At 39.9% G+C, this 22116-nt stretch overlaps 2 protein-coding genes across 5 annotated transcripts in view; both read left to right on the forward strand.

Annotated features, from left to right (window-relative positions):
- cdk18 (cyclin dependent kinase 18) overlaps positions 1–22116 on the forward strand; it is a 637630-nt gene that overhangs the window by 481868 nt on the left and 133646 nt on the right. The gene's annotated exons all lie outside the window — the stretch shown is intronic.
- Positions 1–22116, forward strand: part of epha8 (eph receptor A8) — a 152602-nt gene that overhangs the window by 96534 nt on the left and 33952 nt on the right. For all 4 annotated transcript variants that reach the window (XM_085158887.1, XM_085158888.1, XM_085158889.1 and 1 more), the window contains exons 7-9: positions 18456–18611; positions 18830–19252; positions 21783–21907. In XM_085158887.1, the coding sequence (XP_085015013.1) occupies positions 18456–18611; positions 18830–19252; positions 21783–21907 (704 nt within the window). The remainder of the gene's footprint in view (positions 1–18455; positions 18612–18829; positions 19253–21782; positions 21908–22116) is intronic.

Raw genomic sequence — 22116 nt, forward strand, 5'->3', positions numbered from 1 at the left:
TGTAACGCCTCCAAAGCTACAGGTTTTCTGTCACATTTTCATGAGAAACAGGAAGTATCAGAGAATATTTTATCTCACTTTTATTCGCTGATGAAACTGATAATACACTTCATTATAATTATTTTTCTTTGTGCACAGGTTTTTATCTAGTGTCACGGCGGGTGAGGAAAGAGGTAGACCCAGATGCAGACACGGTGGACACAAAACGTAGTTTCAAAAACAAAGCGAGCCTTTATTGGCTGATTGCAGAAGAAAAACAAGGAACTAGGGAAACTAAGGAGGCCTGAACACTGTGTTAACAAAAAGGCTGTGACACTCAGTGACAAACTATGAACACTGAGTAAACCTATGAAAACTGTGGTGAGGTTAACAGACGATCTGACACTGACTGAGTGGAAACACACAGACTAAATACACATAAGGAAAGATCAAAGGAAGTAGAATCACATGGGGAAAACAGCTGACAACAATTAACATAATGACAGGACACGTGAAACTAAACATAACACAAAACTCTTTCAAAATAAAACAGGAAACATAAGGAGATCCAGACATGACTTGAACTTGATAAACAAAGAAAACTTAGACATGAAACATGGCAGAATGTAACTAGATAAACCGAAATGAAACTAGACTAAAAAGAATAACAAAACACCAAGAAACTCAGAATACTGGGTCACATGACCCAGGGCCATGACACCTAGTTTTTGTTCTCATCGGGAAAAACAAAGGTTGTTGATGAAGACAATGAATTTAGCACTGATGTCTAATTTGACATCAGAGATCTAATTTAGTAGCTAAAAGCAAAAAGATTAGCAAACTGTACAGTTAACAAAGTCCTGGCAAACTTTATTACTCAGTAAAATGCTGGTAACTCATTTGTGCAGTTACAGCCGATAATCTAAACCAATATCATGAAACTAGTTTGCTTTGAGTCCTTTTTTCCCCTCTAGCAACAGTTTCTCTCCCAGGTCAGATAATTACTAGACAGATGACTTTAAATGTGTGTTTGGATCATATTGCCAGGGGAAGACAAAGCACTCAGTCAGAGAAACAAACGCTCTCGGAAGCTGTAAAGCCGGCCATTTTTCTCCAGTGGATGTTTTTCCTTTTATTTTGGGCTGTGGTGTTAAATGGCCAGCAGTAGTTCAAAACCAGTCCGCAGGTTTAACAGCATTTGGTCTCATTTGTTCAAGCTCTAATAGATGTTTCCTCACATTTACTGTGACCTGCTGACTATCTTTTCTCTATCAGATATACTAAAGCACCTGTTAATGCAGGGCTTGGTCAAAAATCTGTTGTTTTACTAAAAAACGTGCCGTCCTTTGACCTCAACACAGCTCAGCTGAACCCATTCATAACTTAAATGTCCTTAAATGATCCTTAACCAGCCCCATCCATTTTCTGCTCAGGGTTAGAAGTATATCGAGCTTACCTCACATTGGAAGGTGACGTCCCCGTTTAAAGTGTGCAGTGAGATGTAGTAGTGCAGCTATTCAGCTGTTGGTATCTGGACTATTGATGTAGCAGGAGGGACAGCGCGGATGGTGAGTGTCCCATTTCCACAGCTGATCTTAGCAGCACGTTCATCCATCACTCAGACAGCTTCAGCAGCTTGTTAGTGCCTTCATTTGCTCCCTGGGGAAGCAGCTTCGAAGCCTTTGGCAAAGTTTATCGCTAGATTTTGGAGAATGCGTGTTTTATTATAAGGTCAGTGCTTTGCAAGGTTTAAGAGATCAGCGCTGGATATGTGAGTGTATAAGGAAACACTTACGGAAACTGTAACCCTAGGTTTTTTAAAGCTGCCATCTTTGGGTTTCGGTGGGGATGCTATGGCAGGGATGACACCTGTTCTTGAACAATGTGTTTCTTTTGAGATGCGATTTGACCTTTGTAAACTGGAGCCTATAAAATGTGGGGCAACATCTTTAATATGTGGGACAGGAGGATAAGAGATAAAAACGCTGTGCAGTCCCACATAAAATGGGACATCTGGTCACCCTGCATCCACACCAATTAATCTAACAAACAGATTTTACGACGCGAGCAAACCAAAGCACCCGCAGGCAAAAGGAGAACGATTCAAACGGCAACAAAAGCAAAACAGACAAAAGCGACTGTAGCAATAAGCTTAAAATTAGCGCCTATATTTCACAATGGGCACTGCAAGAAAACCTGACGTTTGTACAGCGCAGCAGTCAGTTAAGCAGGAGAAAATGGGACCAAACAAAAAGCTCTACTAGAAAACCATTAAGAAATAACAAATGGAGTCAGCATAGCTGAGAATTAATTGAGGGGCATAGTGTGTGACCATCAGCGTACTAATGCATTTCAACTTCAACTGCTTGCTATGCACATCTCAGTGCTGTAAGGATACTTTAATGTGATTCATCAAGTTTTGACTGTTTTTTCCATCCTTTAATCATTCATTGGACTTTTAACACAACATCACAATGTTTCTATTTTGCTCCTCCTTCAGAATTGATTTATTGATTTACTAGATATTTTCCCCAGCATTACAAAATCACCTTATTGGAGCAGAGAGGGCTCAGAGCCAGTGCTGCACCAACACTGCGAGCTTTCACCGGCCTGTCCAGGCTGTACTTGAGACCCCCACTCATCCGTGCTCCTCCCTCACAGTCTCCTCACGCATGGGACAGTGATGTGCTTTCTCCAGCTCCCACTTATTTACCCACTTATACAAGGAATAAATCAAGGTCAGCACACAATGCTGCACATGGCTATTAAGATTCATCGTGATGCAAATTCTGCTGTAGCGTTTGCAATACACTGACAGGTACTGACATGGTGGGCAATATGCAAACAGCCACACATGCAGAGACTCGTGCATACTACCAAAGTAATACTCTGTAAACAGTTTGCCTAAAGGATCCGAGCCACTTCACACCACACCTCTGCCAACGTCCTGTTCACCAGAAAACTGCATAAAAGCAGATATCCACACAGCTGTTTAATTCTGACTGGCTTTCCTTATTGATACGTTTTGACTGCATTTCTAAGAACTCCTTGTTTCACTCGAACAGCTTTCAAAGAAGTGGTTTGGTTAATTGCTCAGTAGTACCTGAGTGCAGAAAATTATACTACTTATATATTTTTAGACTGTTGAACGATATAAACGTAAGCTTACGCAAGATGTAAAAAGTGGGCGGGGTCTCCTGTCATCACGCTTTGTAGTTTAGAACTCAGTTGTCCTGCAGGGTTGGCTGACTGACCAACAACAACACAAGCAAGAGTGGCCCACACACTGGTTGTACTGCATACTTTCTACATACCTGACAACAAGACTGGCGACAGAGCTCCCTGGAGGCGGCTGGGCAGGCCCTGGAGTGGAGCACTACCTCTACTCCACCTTAACCCTCTCAGGCTCAAATTAAGTTTTTGTTGCTAATGCACAACCAAGTCCTGCAGTGGTACTTCTGAGTAAAAAAAACCTCATGAAATATGTATGTGGGGTAATCAGGTTGTTAGTTTTTAACTGTTGCAAATCGGCAACGCCTGCCTCGAGAGGGTTAAAGGATAAATTTTTTTTTAAAAATATTCATTTCTACTTTTTATCTAAAAATGGGCAAAACAGCCACATTCAGGACCAGCTGCAGGTTCAAGACTCCTGGGTTAAATAATGATTCAGCTAATCGACTGTCGACTATACTACACTATGTTATTCATTTTAAAATCTCATTGTCCAAATTCTTTGCACATGAAAACTAATTTAATTTGTTCATTTTGGAGGTTTAACCCTCAGGAAGTTGGATTAACAGCTGAATTAACAGCTGGAATAAAGCTGAGATGAGGTGACAAATCACAGAAGACGGCAGTTTAGGGTCAGTTATGAGGCTTGGGTAAGATTTTAATAATAAAACAGCAGCTACAGACGCGGAAACCGTCTAAAAACACACAAGTTTAATGTACAGGAAAAACAGAGTCACTAGCTTTTATCCTTATTAAATAATACTAAAAATGTATTTTTTTAAACTAGACAGTGAGGTGTGATTTATGAGAACAGTTCTTGTTGTGTGTCATGTGGAACAAAAATCGTTGCTTGAACTGATTCTGTCTGAATCTTCTGGCTCCCAGGATGAGCATACATGTTGTTAAACATCAAAACATGTTTGTTATAAAATCAACAAAATTAGCATTTCATGCTGCGAACAACGTTTTGTTCACAGCTTTATTTTCAAACTTGTAGCATGTTTAATTCAATATGTTACAAGTTCTTTACCGCTCTAGGTTTTTTTCTTTTCCGTCTATGAAGATGTGAATGAAGATGAAGATGACGTCTATAAAGCACAAAATAACTTGCTTTGCCCCAGTACTCAGAAGCTGTTCAAAGTCAGAGAGAGTCAATATGACTTAAGGGGAACAGATTTCTTTAAAAAAAACAAGATAAGGACAAATATAAAGCAGAGATGTGTTTCTGTTAGAGGAGTTAACCTGTGGAATAGTTCTGACAGTGATTTAAAAAGGTGTAGTTCATTTTCCTTGTTTAAAAATATGTTTAAAAATAGAGTATTAGAAAAAAATATATATCAAGAATGAAAAGAGCAGAAAAAAACAAAAACAAAAAACAAAAAAACCTCTTGATTCTTTTGCTTTGATGTAGTTACTTACTAAGGTGGAAAGTTTTCTGTTTTTTTGTTTTTTTCTTGTTTGTTTGTTTTGTTTTTGCTTTGTTTGCCTTCTCTCACCCCAACCGGTCGCAGCAGATGGCCCCGCCCCTCCCTGAGCCTGGTTCTGCCGGAGGTTTCTTCCTGTTAAAAGGGAGTTTTTCCTTCCCACTGTCGCCAAAGTGCTTGCTCATAGGGGGTCATATGATTGTTGGGTTTTTCTCTGTATCTATGAAGCGCCTTGAGGCAACATTTGTTGTGATTTGGCGCTATATAAATGAAATTGAATTGAATTGAATTGAATTTTATTATTTGCTTCGAGCCCTGTGTACAGGAGCTGCATGCTAAAAGATCTTTTGTTAAAAGGGTTGGCGTAATAAGCAAATGCTTCAGCCAATACCTTTTGATTAGCCTTGTCTCATGCTTTCTTGCTTTGTGGTAAATCTTTGTTCTGTCTTCACTGAGATATTTGAATGCTAATCAATAAAAACATATCACTCAAGATGTCTGCCAATCCCTGACGCGACGAGCAAGTCGTCACACAAACGCAGTATTTGGGTTTAGAACTTTCTAGCTAAGCAAACCTAAATATTTCTCATGTTGACATGTTTGGGGAATCTGCCTTTTAATTAATGTTGTTGACGTTAATTACTGTTCTGGAGGCTAAAATCATCTCTGTGTTGGAGGAACAGACGCAGGTGCAGGCGAGGAGGAGCTGCTGCGGCTAATAATTCACATCCACGCTTTATTGAAACACGAAAACAAACACACAAATGTCACTTTGAAGGGAAACAACTTTAAGAACACAGTGCTATGTAAAATGTTAATAATTCATCTTTATTCAGCCTTTATTTGTAGTAAGTACTGCATGATAGTTGTGGCTCTGCCATTCTTCTTCATGACTAATGTTTGACTCCTGGTTCATTCGTTCATGGAAACATCCTATGATGCTGTCATGTATTCTCTTTACTGACAGATTTTGTGCATAAGTGCATCAACCACCTCCATCCAGGAGTTCCTTATAGACGAACCAGCGTGGATCTTATATAAAACATAATTGGCACCATTTCTGACGACTGAGTGTGGCACATTCACTAAAGCGCCTGCCTTGTGCTTCTATGACTAAAATAGCACCAGAATGAGATAAGTATCACATGCAGCTGATCTTTTTAATGAAGATCAACTCCACATTATACTTTTTTGTAAAGGGGTAGCCCTGAAATGTAATATTATAGAAGTATTGGATTTCACACTTAGAGGGATCTTTGATTTTCTTCTCTCAGTCTTTGCAAATCCCCACATTTTTAAACGTTCCGCCTTCGCTGTGGGCCTGTGGTACTTTTAACAACTGCAGATTATACCGATCTTATTCTTTATCACACTGCTGTAATACAGTCATTTCCCCCGTGGGATCAATAAAGTGCCTATCAAACATCTTTCTGGGCTAAGAGCCCAGTAAAACAGGCTTCATATTGAAATTTGAAGCTGGAATCATAATGTGACGTAAGTGTTGAAATTTGCACATAAAATCAAGAGCGCGCATTAGTTTGCATTTTCTTTAATATCACATTTGGAGTTTAATCTCCTATATCTTTGGAGAGAAAAGTTCTTACAGCTGCAGAATGCACTGAAACAATGCCTGAAACTCATTGTGAGAGCAGACAGTATCAGCTACGGGTTCAATTCAATTCAATTCAATTTTATTTATATAGCGCCAAATCACAACAAATGTCGCCTCAAGGCGCTTCATAGATACAAAGAAAAGCCCAACAATCATATGACCCCCTATGAGCAAGCACTTTGGCGACAGTGGGAAGGAAAAACTCCCTTTTAACAGGAAGAAACCTCCGGCAGAACCAGGCTCAGGGAGGGGCGGCCATCTGCTGCGACCGGTTGGGGTGAGAGAAGGAAGACAGGATAAAAGACATGCTGTGGAAGAGAGACAGAGATTAATAACAGATACGATTCAATACAGAGAGGTCTGTTAACACATAGTGAGTGAGAAAGGTGACTGGAAAGGAAAAACTCAATGCATCATGGGAATCCCCCGGCAGCCTACATCTATTGCAGCATAACTAAGGGAGGATTCAGGGTCACCTGGTCCAGCCCTAACTATATGCTTTAGCAAAAAGGAAAGTTTGAAGCCTAATCTTAAAAGTAGAGATAGTGTCTGTCTCCCGAATCCAAACTGGAAGCTGGTTCCACAGAAGAGGGGCCTGAAAACTGAAGGCTCTCCCTCCCATTCTACTTTTAAATACTCTAGGAACAACAAGTAGGCCTGCAGAGCGAGAGCCAAGTGCTCTAATAGGGTGATATGGTACTACAAGGTCATTAAGATAAGATGGGGCCTGATTATTTAAGACCTTGTATGTGAGGAGCAGGATTTTGAATTCAATTCTGGATTTAACAGGAAGCCAATGAAGGGAAGCCAAAACAGGAGAAATCTGCTCTCTCTTTCTAGTCCCTGTCAGTACTCTTGCTGCAGCATTTTGGATTAACTGAAGGCTTTTCAGTGAGTTTTTTGGACATCCTGATAATAATGAATTGCAGTAGTCTAGCCTGGAAGTAATAAATGCATGAACTAGTTTTTCAGCGTCACTCTGAGACAGGATATTTCTAATTTTAGAGATGTTGCGCAAATGGAAGAACGCAGTCTTACATATTTGTTTAATATGTGCGTTGAAGGACATATCCTGGTCAAAAATGACTCCAAGGTTCCTCACAGTGTTACTGGAGGCCAAGGTAATGCCATCCAGAGTAAGAATCTGGTTAGATACCATATTTCTAAGCTTTTCAGTGCCGAGTACAATGACCTCAGTTTTATCTGAATTAAGAAGCAGAAAGTTAGTGGCCATCCAAGTCTTTATGTCTTTAAGACATTCCTGCAGTTTAACTAATTGGTGTGTGTTCTCTGGCTTCATGGACAGATAGAGCTGGGTGTCATCTGCATAGCAGTGAAAATGTATGCTATGTCTTCTAATGATGCTGCCTAGGGTTGCTATTGTTTAGCTAAAGTAGAAATCGGCAATGCACATTCAGAAATTTAAATAGCTGGAAATGAGAGTGAACAAAAGTGACAATCTCTGGCCGTCAATCAAAACTTTGGGACTGCGAAAGAAACACTCCAAAACAGTTTCTGTTTTGTGCTGTGAAGCAATCCATCAGACTTTGTGACGCAGACGGAAAGCCAAGTAGGCCCTGCTGCTGCTTCTGCTCCTCTTTGCTTGGCACTGATGAGATTTTTTACTAGTTGATCATGTTACTCGTGTTTTGATGACGGCATTAGTTTTTGTAATTCCCAGTTATATCTTAATTTTTCCTCCATCCAGAGCATCAAATGAGCAGCACGTCAGATGTGAAATGAAAGGTTATCACAGCTGGTCCTGCTACAAAGCACCTTCTCTCTGCCTTTGCATATTCACCTGTGGGTTGATAAATTCACGCTGCGTGTGGTTACTGTGGCAGCATCAGACATCACCCTAATGTGTATGTTTGTGCGTTTTTTTTGCATTACCATAACCTTTCTGTGTGTGCGCGCGAGTGTGTGTGCGTGCGTGAAACTCCTGGTGAATCTGTCAGAGACTTCAAAGCTCTCGCCGCCTCTCCCATTGATGAACGAGCTGTTCCGATGTTTATCGTGACCTGCTTTTCAACTCAGGGGCTTCACAAAAAAACATCAAGGGATGGAGGGATTAACGGGATAAAAAAGGAGGAAGAGAAAACAGTCTGAGATAAATATTGTAAACACAAATAGTTTCTGGCTCCTGTTAGGGAGTGAAAGAGCAGAACACTATCACCCCCTGTCTGTTTATCTATAGTGATACACGTGAGCGTGTGTGTGTCTGTGTGTGTGTATACATATCCAAACAGTTCCTCTTTTTTGCAGATAAGTGTGGCTCTGTTTATGTGCTGTGTTGCTATTTCAGTGAAGCTAATGCAATTTTTATTTAGAGGTTTTGTTCTAAAGGAAATTTCAGTTTAAAACTATATAATATACTGAAAATTTGATTTTCATAGTAAGATTTTCATATTTTGGGGTCTAAATTATTATCCCTCCATGGATTTTCTACAACTGATAACAGGGTCTACGCAGAGATGCCTGGACCCTGTCTCTCCTTGGCCACTTCCTTTATCTTTTCAGGGGACATTCCTTATGCCAGCCAAGAAACATGATATCTCCAGTGTTTCCAGGGTCTGCTCTGAGGTGCCAAAAACACCTCACCTAAGAGACATTCAGGAGAAATCCTAGTTAGATTGCCCATTTACCTCAACGTGCGCTTCTTGATATGATATGGACCCTCTTGAATGACCAAGCTCCTTATCTGATCTCTGAGGCTGAGCCCAGAAACATTTTGAAGAAAGCTCATTCCCACCAGTCTGAGGCGGTTCACAGCTGGAAAAAGGGTCGAGTGCCCTCTGCAGGTTGGGGATGAGTTTCTGCACTAACTGGAAGAATCTTAATTATTGATAAATGGAGAATTTTGTGCTGTTTTTTGAGGGTTTTCTTTTATATCTGAGTGTGTTGATGCCAAGGTAACAAACTAACCTTAACCAGCAGCTTGAGCTCCACTGTCTCTGTAGCAGGTCTCTGTGCTATTGGGCAGCTTTTTCTTCAGGAAACTGTACTTAAATGCAGGATTATTATTTTGTCCTGTCTGACAGACCCTGTTTATGGCAGTCACAGAGGTCACTACAAACATAGTATTCTGAAAGGGAAAGCACATGAACAGATGTGTTTTTATCCATCTATAGTGCATTCAGCCCTGTAGCCAAATTGCATGACTGAACAGAAGGCTGTGAAACTTGTGCAGCACAAGATTTTGTTTCCACCATCACTTTTAAGACCTCTGAACCAAATGTTGATCTGTTCTACCTCCCTAAAATCTCAGGTTTGAGTTTTACCCAACTGTCACTGTTGGCAGTGGGTTAATTTACATGATTCTTCTTCTTTGAAATGTTCCCTCTGCGGGTCATATCTGCCTCCATCTCACCCGATCCCTGGCATTCTTCTCCGTCACACCAAACCTCTGCATGTCCTCTTTCACTACATCCAAGAACTTCCCCTGGGGTCTTTCTCTTTTCCTTTTGCCTAAAAGCTCAATATTAAACATCCTTTGTCCAGTTCATTCACTTTCCCTCATCTGCACATGTGCAAACTATCTCAGTTCTCTAACTTTGTCTCTAAATGCTCAACTTGTCTCTCTGATATACTTCTTTCCAGCCTTGTCCATCCTGTTCACTCCCAGTGAAAATCGTAGCATGTTAAACTCCACCTGCTCCTGCAGTTCCACCTCCTGTCTTTTTGTTAGTACCATCATCTCCAAACCATACGTCATAACACGTCTCACTACCATCTTGTAAACCTTTCACTCTTGCTGCTATCTTTCTATCACAAATCACCTGCACTCATCTCTGCACACACCACCCTGCCTGCACTCTCTTCTTTAGCTCTCTTGTGCACTGTCTCTCACTTTGGATGGTTGAACCCAAGTTTTAAACTCACCACCTTCATTATCTCTGTTCCTCACATCTTCACCTTTTCACCTGTCTTCTTTTCATTCACAGACATGGTTCTTACTTGTTTCTCAATCCTCTTTTCTCCCATGCTTCCCTCCACCTCCCCAGGCTCTCAAAGCTTTAACAACTTTGTCAATCTACACAACTCTCCCATATCTTCATGGTGTGGCTCATCAGTTTTATCCCTCTGTAGTTACTAAAGCTGTGCACATCAGCCTTGTTCTTGTACCAGTACACTTCTCCATTCCCGAGGCAACCTAAGATTATGTCAACACATCATGGCATAATCTAACTCAAGAACAGATGAGAAACAAAGTAATTGACATCTATCAGTCTGTAAACGGTTACAAAATAACTAAAAAGTATTTGGTACTCCAACAAACCATAGTGAGAGACATTATCTATAAATGGAGGAAACTTGGAACAGTGGTGAACCTTGCTGGGAGTGGCTGGCTTTCCAAAATTATTCCTCACTACTCTGCATCGATGAGTCATCCAGAAGGCCACAAAAGACTGACGAGACAAAATATGAACTTTTTGGAAGGTTTCAGTCCCATTTCACCGGCGTAAAACTGACACATCATTTCATAAAAAGAACATCATACCAACAGTCAAACATGGTGGTGACAGTGTGGGCCTGGAAAACTTACCATAACTAATGGAACCATGAATACCAGAGTTTCTATCAAAAATCATAAAGGGGAATTTCCAGCTGTGAAGCTCGGGTCAAGTGCATGTTTTCAGCAGGACAATGATCCAAAACACTCAAAGAAGTCCACCATTTTGGAGTGACTTAATCAGATTTCAATTCAATTCAATTCAATTCAATTTTATTTATATAGCGCCAAATCACAACAAAAGTCGCCTCAAGGCGCTTCATAGATACAGAGAAAAACCCAACAATCATATGACCCCCTATGAGCAAGCACTTTGGCGACAGTGGGAAGGAAAAACTCCCTTTTAACAGGAAGAAACCTCCGGCAGAACCAGGCTCAGGGAGGGGCGGGGCCATCTGCTGCGACCGGTTGGGGTGAGAGAAGGAAGACAGGATAAAGACATGCTGTGGAAGAGAGACAGAGGTTAATAACAGATATGATTCAATGCAGAGAGGTCTGTTAATACATAGTGAGTGAGAAAGGTGACTGGAAAGGAAAAACTCAATGCATCATGGGAATCCCCCGGCAGCCTACATCTATTGCAGCATAACTAAGGGAGGATTCAGGGTCACCTGGTCCAGCCCTAACTATATGCTTTAGCAAAAAGGAAAGTTTTAAGCCTAATCTTAAAAGTAGAGATAGTGTCTGTCTCCTGAATCCAAACTGGAAGCTGGTTCCACAGAAGAGGGGCCTGAAAACTGAAGGCTCTGCCTCCCATTCTACTTTTAAATACTCTAGGAACAACACGTTTCTAGAGTCCTAGACTTAAAGTCCAGACTTAAATCTGATCGTTCATACTTGACAACACATGCAGAAGAATTTAATATGCGATTATAAATGATAAACCATCTTCATGAGTTGGTGGAGACCAAAACTGAGTTTAAAGAACACTTTAATTCTTTAAATTCTCCAAAAACACAGCTTCATATAAATACTGACATTGTTCTTAACGTGTGACAAGTTTCCCGTAAACAACTTTATGATGCAATAGTGTATGAATTATGTATTTACAGATTGTTTTGCTGCCCCCAAGTGGCAAAATAAAATATATTCGTCTCACTTGGGACAATACTGCTTCCATACTGACTCGCTCACTGCTGACAACCAAGGATAAATACCCAGAATGAGCTTTGTGGTGGAATCCATGGACTTCGAAGTAAAATCCCCCGAACCGTCTTAGCTGAAGTATGTGCTGCAAACACTGCAGATCCCTCTCGGTTTTGCAGGCATGTCAGCCTGATGACTGTAAATAAAAGCCAGTCGTTTTTGTCTCAGCACAGGATTTGTCCGTAAACAGCAGAATAAATGTGAGCTGGTAAAGCGAGCTGTTTCTGCCTCCTCTCCACCTTACACTTACCAGCTGACCGACCTCAGCTCCCCATTCTGGTTTGTGTTCCCAAATGTGTCAGCCCCCTAAAAACTGTTTTCTTATGGCTTTCTTTATGTTCTTGCAGCATCTTAAAGGTGTTTAAGATTTTCAACATGTGACAATATTACTGAAGATTATCATATATTTAGTTTGGCAATTTAAGATAACTCTGAATAGCATTAAAACAATACGTATGAAAAATTATACTTTCTGATTTTGACAGTAACACCACAAGTAATATGTGGTGTTTAAATGTAGCGTTTGAAAAGCTAACAAATGTAATCATAGGTTGCTGCCAGCCTTGCATTTCTGTTGTTTACTCTTTGGAGTCTCTGGAGAAAACAAAATGTGTGCACGTCAGAGAATTTTCAGCTGAACTTTTCTTTTTTTTCCAGCTTTTAATTGTTATGCGTTTCTCATAGAAGTCTTCTGTTGCTCTTTTATAACATTGATTGTCCAGGTCTTCTGATGTGATCAGCCCTGACAGGTTTTATATGACAATTATATGACACATCTAGAAGCACAGCAGCCCCTCTCTCCATCTCCTTCTCACTCTTAATGGACGCCTATATCTTTGTCTGAAAGGACAGGCAGACAGGAACAAGTCATGGTATATTAAATGATGAATTATAAATAATAGAGATTGAATTACGGACAAGACTAACAAAACACTGTGCGTGCACCATTGTCTAAAACCCGAGTCATCAAGCCTGATGAAAGGTAATTAATTAAAATCCCTGTTGTGCATTGCAACCAATATCAGCTCCAGCTGTTTGTGAGGTCATATTTTGCTTGATAGCTTTGTTATTAGACTTGTTAGTCAGTCCCATATACAGTACTGTAAGTTACCCACAGATGATGAACACGGTGTCAATCTGCCATTTTGCTTGGAGTCTTAGAGAGCTGTTAACGTCAACTTTATGGTTATTTTGGAAGATAAACCTTCTCTTTGTGGTGCTATTAAATTACAGGGTATTATACAGAGGGGTGCTTCTTATGTATACACCACCCAGTGATAATAGAAACACCTGAACAAACAACTAGCTCTACAGTCCCAAAGCATCCAAAAATTTAAATGAGTAATTGTTAGATGCTAAAACTTCCTGAAAGCCAGAATATATTGTAACTGGCTGTATTACTATTATGGAAATGTTCCTTATAAATGAAGTGCCTTTAGAATAGTTTTACGTTGAAATTTGTAGAGTTAAAAGACTGTAAATGACCAGTTTGGAACAGAAAAGTACAAAAACCCAACAGATGGCAAAAGAGATGTTTGATCACACAAAGTCAGGAGAGGGTAAAAACTACAAATTCAGAATGCTTTTTTCCCCAGAGTCTTAGAAAATGTAGAGTTTATTAATTTAAAATCAGCGGTTCGAACTTTTGCTTCATGGAAAATATCAGTCATGATATCGCTTGAATTGTATCATTTACAAAGGTCGAGGAAGCTACCACACCAGTAATGTAGCTTTTTATACAGAGTGCAATGAAATATTCTCAAAAATAAATTAATAAATAAAGTAAAAAAAACAAAAACTGACGTACAATATTTTCAAGCTATTGCTGATTTCTGTAAATATTATGTGAATGTAAAATGCTGCAGGCATCATTTGGAACCAGTCTGATTTCTGTAGCCGGAAACCAGTGGAATGCCCACCGTGCATCTGGAACAAGTTGCGAGTGTGAAGTATGGTGAATTTGCTCACAGATGAGGGTAGAGTAGCTTGTCTGATTGGTGCAGCATCTGCTTTACTGCATTACAGTCTGTTGTGGTGAGGAAGCTGCTGAGTGTGAATGTAAAACTGTCCAATTACCAGTCGATCTACTTTCCTTCCCTTATCTATGGTTATAATCAGTGGGCAGTGAAGAAATGAAAGAAATTAACCTCTTCTGAAGGGTGTCAGGGCTCTATTGTAGAGATGGGGTGAGTAGAGCTGTTACTCCTCCACACTGGATAAGAGCCATATGATGTGGCTCAGGTATCTGACTGCTGCATCCTCGACGCATGAAGGAGCGTTTCTGCAGGTCCTTCCTCCCTGCAGCTGTCAGACTGTACAATCAAAACTGCTCCCAACAAACACAGATGTTTACATCAGCGCTGTAATTTGCACTAATCAACCGAACAACTACTACTGTTATAACTTGCACATTACTTTTCTCAGTTTATATATACTAACTTATTGGAAGTTACATGCCTACTTTTTAATGCACATGTGCAATACACAATCTGTACTTTTCTAATTATTCTAAACATTCTTAACTATTTAAAAACCTGGGTTTTCTAATTATCTGTACTTTAATTTTAATAACTGTTTTGGTAACTATTGTCCATGATATGTAAAAAATATTGTGTGTTTCTGTTCTGTTTGTATATGTGTTTTTTGGGGTTTTTTTGCTGCTTACCAACCAAATTTTCCCCTGTGGGACAATTAAAGGATTATTCTATTCTATTCTATTCTATCCTATTCTATTCTATTCTAGTCTAGTCTAGTCTAGTCTATTCTGTTCTATCTGGCAGGTATCTGATTTCTGTGTGCCTCTTAGGGGAGGTGTTTTAGGCCGGGACGAGGCTCTTGGGCCTAGGACATGCTTCTGGGCTGGCTTGGGAATGTCTTGGTGAACCCACTAACATGGATGCCTTTTTCATTGAAACACTGCTGACACCTCCTGGGACAGACACTGTTGCTGCTTTCAGTTTCTCAGAATGTTTTGTTACTATACTTGACAGGTTTTAAATGGATTATTTCCTCAAATAATTGATTATAATTGATAGCCAGTTTTGCATATATTAATCTTTAAGCTTTTGCTGCACTTCAAAATAGAACTTTGGTGCCAGATTTTGAAGCTACGATATAAAGTCCTCTTTTTGACAGAATGTTTACCAGCCTCGCTGATACGGTTTTCATGTTGTGAATTTTTCTGCCTGTCACAGTAGGTCATCGTGGCAAAATGTACTTCTGCAGGTTTTAAGCTTTTTGGCTCAAGTTGGATGGATGTGTCTGTCTGGGCAGATTTAGTCAGTGACCTAATGTAATAACAGTCCAATATGGAGTGAAATCTAGTATGTGTGTACTTGGAGTGTACAGATATCCAAGTAAAGGTTCAATGAAGGATATGATCCAACCCAAAAGCTTTCGAGACTGAAAAATAAGCATTAAAAAACCACAGTGGAAGTTAATGTGTTGGTTTCTTTTCTTTGACTTATGAGACATATTTGGTTTTCTGCTTGATTCACATTAACTGAAGTAACTATTTAATTATTTTGGGGGCGTTTTGTCAGTTGTCCCTTGTGTGTTAGACTAGTGTGATGAGCTAATATTTAAATCCACTTTGTCTTGTCTGTTAAGTCAGTTTTTTAATGCAATTAATTTGGTGGTATTTTGTTAAGTTGCTTTTATTATTATTTTATATTTGTTTACTTATATATAATATATTTTTTCTTTTTCTGTTAAATAAAACCCACTTTCTCCATAATTACTTCTGTGTCCTCATGTCCAGGCAGCTCATTCACTCACAAGATTAATTAGCAAGTATGTGTTGCAGCCATGAATTCAGCTCGCTAACCTTGCTTGCTAGCTGTAGCTTATAATTTAGCACTGTTTTTGTATCTAATTGTAGCATCCTTAGCTTACAATATAAAGTGAGGCTTTATATTGTTCTTGTTATATAAGTAAACCCAAATAAAACTGGTTACATTTCAGTGTAAATATGGCCACTTCTGGCTCTGAAATACAAACCTGGCAGTGTCCTGAACACTTGTTGCTGAGGCTCCATGGCCTCTTCCTCCTTTACCCCCCTGAAAGTCATTTACATGTTACCTGTGTAAGTATCTCCCAAAATCTCTAGTTCATATCTTCTATATAAATACTGTATATTTTCCAAAGTGGGTGTAGTGTAAGCAGTGTTGGTCAAGTTACTTGAAAAACGTAATCAGTAAATAATTACTGATTATTTCCCCAAAAAAGTAATCCAGTTACTTTACTGATTACTTATTTTCAAAAGTAATTAATTACTTAGTTACTTAGTTACTTTTTAAAATCACGATTTACAACCTGAATAGGTAATAAAGCGATAGATCTTTCAGCCCAATTCTACTTTTTCTACATAATCCATCATACAAAATGTGATCAGATGGAAAAGTCCATTTTTAAAACTTGTTTTATTAGTTTTAATCTTTTAACTTAATGCATCAAGCAAAAATTTAATTATATGCAACATTCTCTGACTGGAAGAAATTAGTTTAACATTTAAACCTATTTTCTGCACATTCCAGCACATAAAATATATTTTTTGTGTGTTTACACTCAGTCTTTCAAATAGATGCAAGTAAAACACAGCAGAAAATAAATAAAACCAAAGACTAGCGGTCCTGTTGCTCTATTTTCACCTGTAAAGCAGGTGTGGGGTAGGCGGAGGTTTACCCTGGTGCAGGTGTGCTGCGGTCAGTGGAAGAATCCGCGAGTTTCTCTGTGAATTTCCCATTACCTCGTAGCTTGTTTAGGGGTTTTTTTTCGCTGTAAAAAGAAGTTTTCTTCCCACGCACAACGGACACTAATGTTTTTGTCACTTTTTACGGAATCAAACTCAAAGTAAGGTCAGTACTTCCACGCTTTAAACGCTGCACGCTCATACTCTCTCTGCACTCGATATATGATCCACTGTTGATCTGCACACAGCTGTTGTCACCAACGTTGCACTCGCTTAGGTCACTGTCATGAGACATTCTGGCAAAAAAATCACGGTTTCAGTAACGGAGTAACGCAGCGTTCCTACGGGAAAGTAACGGTAATCTAATTACCATTTTTGCAACAGTAATCCCTTACTTTACTTGTTACTTGAAAAAAGTAATCAGTTTACAAGTAACGCGTTACTGCCCATCTCTGGGTGTAAGACTTAATTGGTGTTGCAATTGCTAATTGGTCTCTGGTGTTTGTTTTGAATCTGGTTTGACTTCCATTTGGGTAAAAGATCAGATGTTTTCTTTCTTTCCTTTGTTAAGCCTAAAGCATCTAATGAAGAGGTCTACTGACACATGGAGGGAACATCATGATTGTTTGGTTTGGTTTAATTTTGGAGCCAAGAAGTCCTCCACATTGTTTGTCTTTTGTCCCCATTTCCATTTCATATTCATATGTCAGTCAAAGCTTACCTGTGCATACCTACTGAGTAGTGGACGGATGACTTCCCACTGCCACCAGGTTCAGGCAGATAAAAGCTGTAATTTCAGCTGTGGGGAAGCCAGTGGGATTACATTATTGTGGTAGCAACTTCCCATTCACTGAAGATGGCTAGATTTTAGATAAGGACGGATTCTTATATTGTCAGCTGTCACTGTTTTAAATAACTAAAAGCTGCTTTATGAGGGATTCTCAAAATATAATATCATAAAAATAACTGCATCAAATGACCCTACATTAAATGAATTTGCTGAACATTTGCATGGGGAGTGGTTTTAATCGTTTACAAACATATCTAAAAATGTCTTCAATAATCAGGAACACATGTCAGCTGTATATTTTCTTATAAATTTGCTCTTCTTGATTTCCCATTTTATGTTTCTTTCAGTGTCTTTGATGTCTAAAGCCCTAAAATGTTCTTCTATTTGCTTTAGAAGGAAAGTTTAGGCAAAGACTGCATCTGTAAACTAAAACAGCATTTTGAGGAAGCGCAAATTACCATGTGCGAAAAAGAAAAACAGGGATGCATCGTTTTCATATATGATGCTTTGCTGCGTGTACGCGAGGTTTACCCCTGCCCCATTTACCAAAGCAGAAGCCTATTAACTGCCTGGAAAGAGAATATATTTATCAGAGCTCCTCTATTATTAATCAGTGCAGAGTTAAAAGTGAATATGTATCAGAGCAGCTGAATAAGGTTGAAACACGGTCTGGATTCAGATGGTCTCACTGGGAGTATCAACAGTGCAGCGCCTTTTCAGCCCAAATCTGAACAGAAAGAAGTATGACTTTCATCTCCCCTGCTCTGCAGTCTCTGCGGTTACAAGGCCTGTAATTATACATAGATTAAGGGGGAGTTGGGGTGGGTCTATGTCCTAAAATGAATGCTTTAGAGGAGATGACACAGTTTTGAAAAAGTTGAAGCTTCACGTTGATATGCACAGCTTGCTATAAGAGTGTGATTCATGCCTCTCTGAATGCACTCTCTCTGAATTTTATCACGGTCTGAGTGATTATGGCAATGCAGCTTCCCTGCGAGGTCTCTATTTACTCTATTTATTCTCCCTGCCCCTCTCTCACTCTTTCTGTTTCTATCTCCCCATTTCTGCAGCCTGTGAGGTGGGTTTCTATAAGCCGGTGGCAGGCGATGGCCTGTGTGGTAAATGTCCTCAACACAGCCACTCAGAGACCAGAGCCGCCCTCTCCTGCCCCTGTGACACCAACTACTATCGGGCAGCAGATGACACACCGGCAGCTCCATGCTCCCGTAAGTACAAAAACACCGTGTGCCAGAAAGCCCAATCCCACAGGAAAGGTGTGGGATTGCCTTGAAAAAGTGAAAAGACATGCACATAAACACACTCAAACAGCACACGATAACCGTGACATGATGTGCTGAACTTATCTTTGCCTCAGAAATCGAATTTACTTTTTTTTCAGACATGATCAAACCTCCGAATGAACTCAAATCTCTCTTTTCTCCAGGCCCTCCATCTGCTCCAGTAAGCGTCATCTCCTCCGTCAATGGGACCTCTGTGAATTTAGAGTGGGACCGTCCTCTGGATACAGGGGGTCGCAGCGACTTGCAGTACAGCGTGTTGTGTATGAAGTGCTCAGGAGAAGCAGGGCCCTGTGAGGACTGTTCATCCTCCCCTGGAGGCATCACTGGTGGAGGGAAGGCGGGTGGAGGGGCAAGTGTTGGGGGAGGAGGGATGGTGGAGCGTTCGGGAACGGCTGCGGTGCGATTCGTTCCTCGCCAGACCGGGCTGAAGGAGTCCTGGGTGACAGTGCTCAACCTGGTGGCCCACACCAACTACTCCTTCCGCATCCTGGCCATGAATGCAGTGTCACACCTAACCAATGAGCCAACACCTTACGCCGTGGTCAACATCACAACGAACCAGGCAGGTAGGGTTCAGAACAATGACGTACTGGAAATCATTACGAGGAGTTTAGTAGGCAGCCCTTACTTTGAATTCAGTTAATCACAGCCTGATGTATATCCAGTGTATTTGGCTTGTGCTTTTCCTCAAAATAAATTTCTCTGTCTGAAGTGCGATGAGAGGAAATGATCTTAGGTCTGTATTTGTGACTTCATTACTTCCTGGTTCCCAAATATATAATAGACGTTTTTCTCCAGAGGAGCTCGAGCACGAGCCACAGCCTCCACACAAGGATCTGTAAAGTGTAGAAATTCAAAAACAGGAGATAGTAATACAAAGAACTCACAAGAAACACAAAAAAGAAACAAAGAAAAAATTAGGAAATATAAAGCTGAAAAAAATACAAGGAATGTAAACTAATATGGATGTAAAGTCCAATTTGAAGCCTCTAGCTCAGTGATCGCCATGCTTATGGCTACTTTCTCACAGACTTTAAAGTAGAAACAATTGAAGTGTATGACAGAGATTTTGAAATAAAAGAGAAAGTGTCTTAACAGAAACTAAAAAAGTAACGACAGCAGAAAAGGAACTGTGAGTTCAAGAGAATTCGCAAGTAGAGTCTTTTAGTAAAGATTTAAAGAGTCTGTGAATCTCTCACAAATACATTAAGGAGACTTTCTTTATTTTCTGTCATTTATATTCTGTTACAGTGGTGTAGTTTCTAATTCAAATAAAGCCAGTGAATATTAAAGTGATCCCTGTGAGGCAAAAGCACAGGCGTCAGACAGTTATGTCTACTCTTGGATCTATTCAATTCAATTCAATTCAATTTTATTTATATTGCGCAAAATCACAACAAAAGTCGCCTCAAGGCGCTTCATAGATACAGAGAAAAACCCAACAATCATATGACCCCCTATGAGCAAGCACTTTGGCGACAGTGGGAAGGAAAAACTCCCTTTTAACAGGAAGAAACCTCCAGCAGAACCAGGCTCAGGGAGGGGCGGGGCCATCTGCTGTGATTGGTTGGGGTGAGAGAAGGAAAACAGGATAAAGACATGCTGTGGAAGAGAGACAGAGGTCAATAACAGATATGATTCAATGCAGAGAGGTCTGTTAATACATAGTGAGTGAGAAAGGTGACTGGAAAGGAAAAACTCAATGCATCATGGGAATCCCCCGGCAGCCTACGTCTATTGCAGCATAACTATCTGCTCTGCTCTGGATCTATGACATCACGGATGTGGTCACTCAGGCCCAAAGCTTTAGTAGACACAGAATCTCCACCCTCCTTACAAATCTCCTGCTCTGAGCCATTCAGAAATAAGTTGGCTTAAAGGGAGTGTGGTCTTAAATAATAAAATAAATAATCATAAATACAAAATCTGTACGTGTAGCACATAAAGTAAATGGATGACAACGGCGTTACAGATCTATAAAGGTGCACTGAAGCAGGATTGTGACTGGTTTATATTGGTAGCATAAGATATGATTGCATCAGTGGTGCATGTTCATACATGCAAGTGCACAAATCTAACCTTAAATAAGTCAGTGTGAAAACTATATAATAATCCGAAGCTAAAAGAAGAGAAATTTCATGAAAATGAAATGAAATAAAATGTTTAAATCTCAAGTTTAAAAGTCCCCTGTGAGTTATTGGCGACTCACTTGCAGTCACATCATTCGGAGCCTTGGCCCATTATCAGACATACTTTTCTCACTTTGTGGTTCTTTTACTGTCAAATGTGCAGAAGTGCCAAAATAACAATATTTAAAAGGAATGTGCTGTCTCAGTGACATTTTGTGCTGATAATGAAAAACAGGTTGTGCAATGTGCACTTTGTTTCTGTAAGGACTAGTTGGAATAGCTGCTACTGTCAGCAAACAGGACTCATGGCTAACTTTCTTCTATGCTCCACGCTGACGTCATGAACACAACTCGGCCCATTTCTGTTGTGATGAATGTGACAGTGATGACTTGTAATCAGTCTCTGGTTGACTAGTTGGAAGTAACTGTTAATGTCACTCACTGACTAATGCATGTCTCCAAAAGGACGTCTGGTACAAATGACAGGAGGTGAAAAGCAGTGTTTGTGGATGTAAAATTAGGTTTTGTTCTTTTTAATACATCTTTAATACAACTTTGAATTTGATTTAAGACCAAATGTGAGTACAGCACACAAGTAAAAAGCCAAGGTAACACACTGATAACAATACAATATTTTTGTGCAACAGAATTACATTTAATCTAGGTTTAAAGTAAGACTTCATGAAGAAATCTTTTAATCTTTGTTAATTACACCTTGCCTTGGGCAACAATTAGAACCTCTATCTTATTAGCAGTTAAAATTCTAGAAACTCTAGAAATAAAGTTGGATGCCATCAGCGAGCGAGTTGCAGCTTAAAGCTAACAGCAGGTGAAAAAACAAACAAAACAAAAAGCCTGTCAGAGAAGACCTTTACTTACTTCATAGTAACCTCATCTCCTTACGCTCTGTAACCATGGAAAAACATCTAGAGTTGACAAAACCATGTCTTCCCTGTTTCTTGTGCAGCCCCCTCTGAAGTGTTAGCGATCCGGCAGGAGAACACCAGCCAGAACAGCGTGACTCTGCTGTGGCACGAACCCGATCAGCCCAACGGAGTTATCCTCGAGTACGACATCAAATATTATGAGAAGGTACGCCAGTTGCTACATCTGTACCACTCAAGCCTTAAAAACAGTTCTGTAGTCACTTGTTTGAGGCCGATGCCAACCTGTTGTGCTTATTTTCCAAAAAGAACTTACGTGAAACTCTTCAGGCATCTCATGAGAGGAAAAACTGTACCTGTAAACGCATTGTCTTCAAAGGGCCTCGACTGAGCTTAGGCACAATATTGTGAAACCAG

Source organism: Neolamprologus multifasciatus, chromosome 5, assembly GCF_963576455.1.
Source record: "Neolamprologus multifasciatus chromosome 5, fNeoMul1.2, whole genome shotgun sequence".
In the NCBI taxonomy this organism is placed as follows: Eukaryota; Metazoa; Chordata; class Actinopteri; order Cichliformes; family Cichlidae; genus Neolamprologus; species Neolamprologus multifasciatus.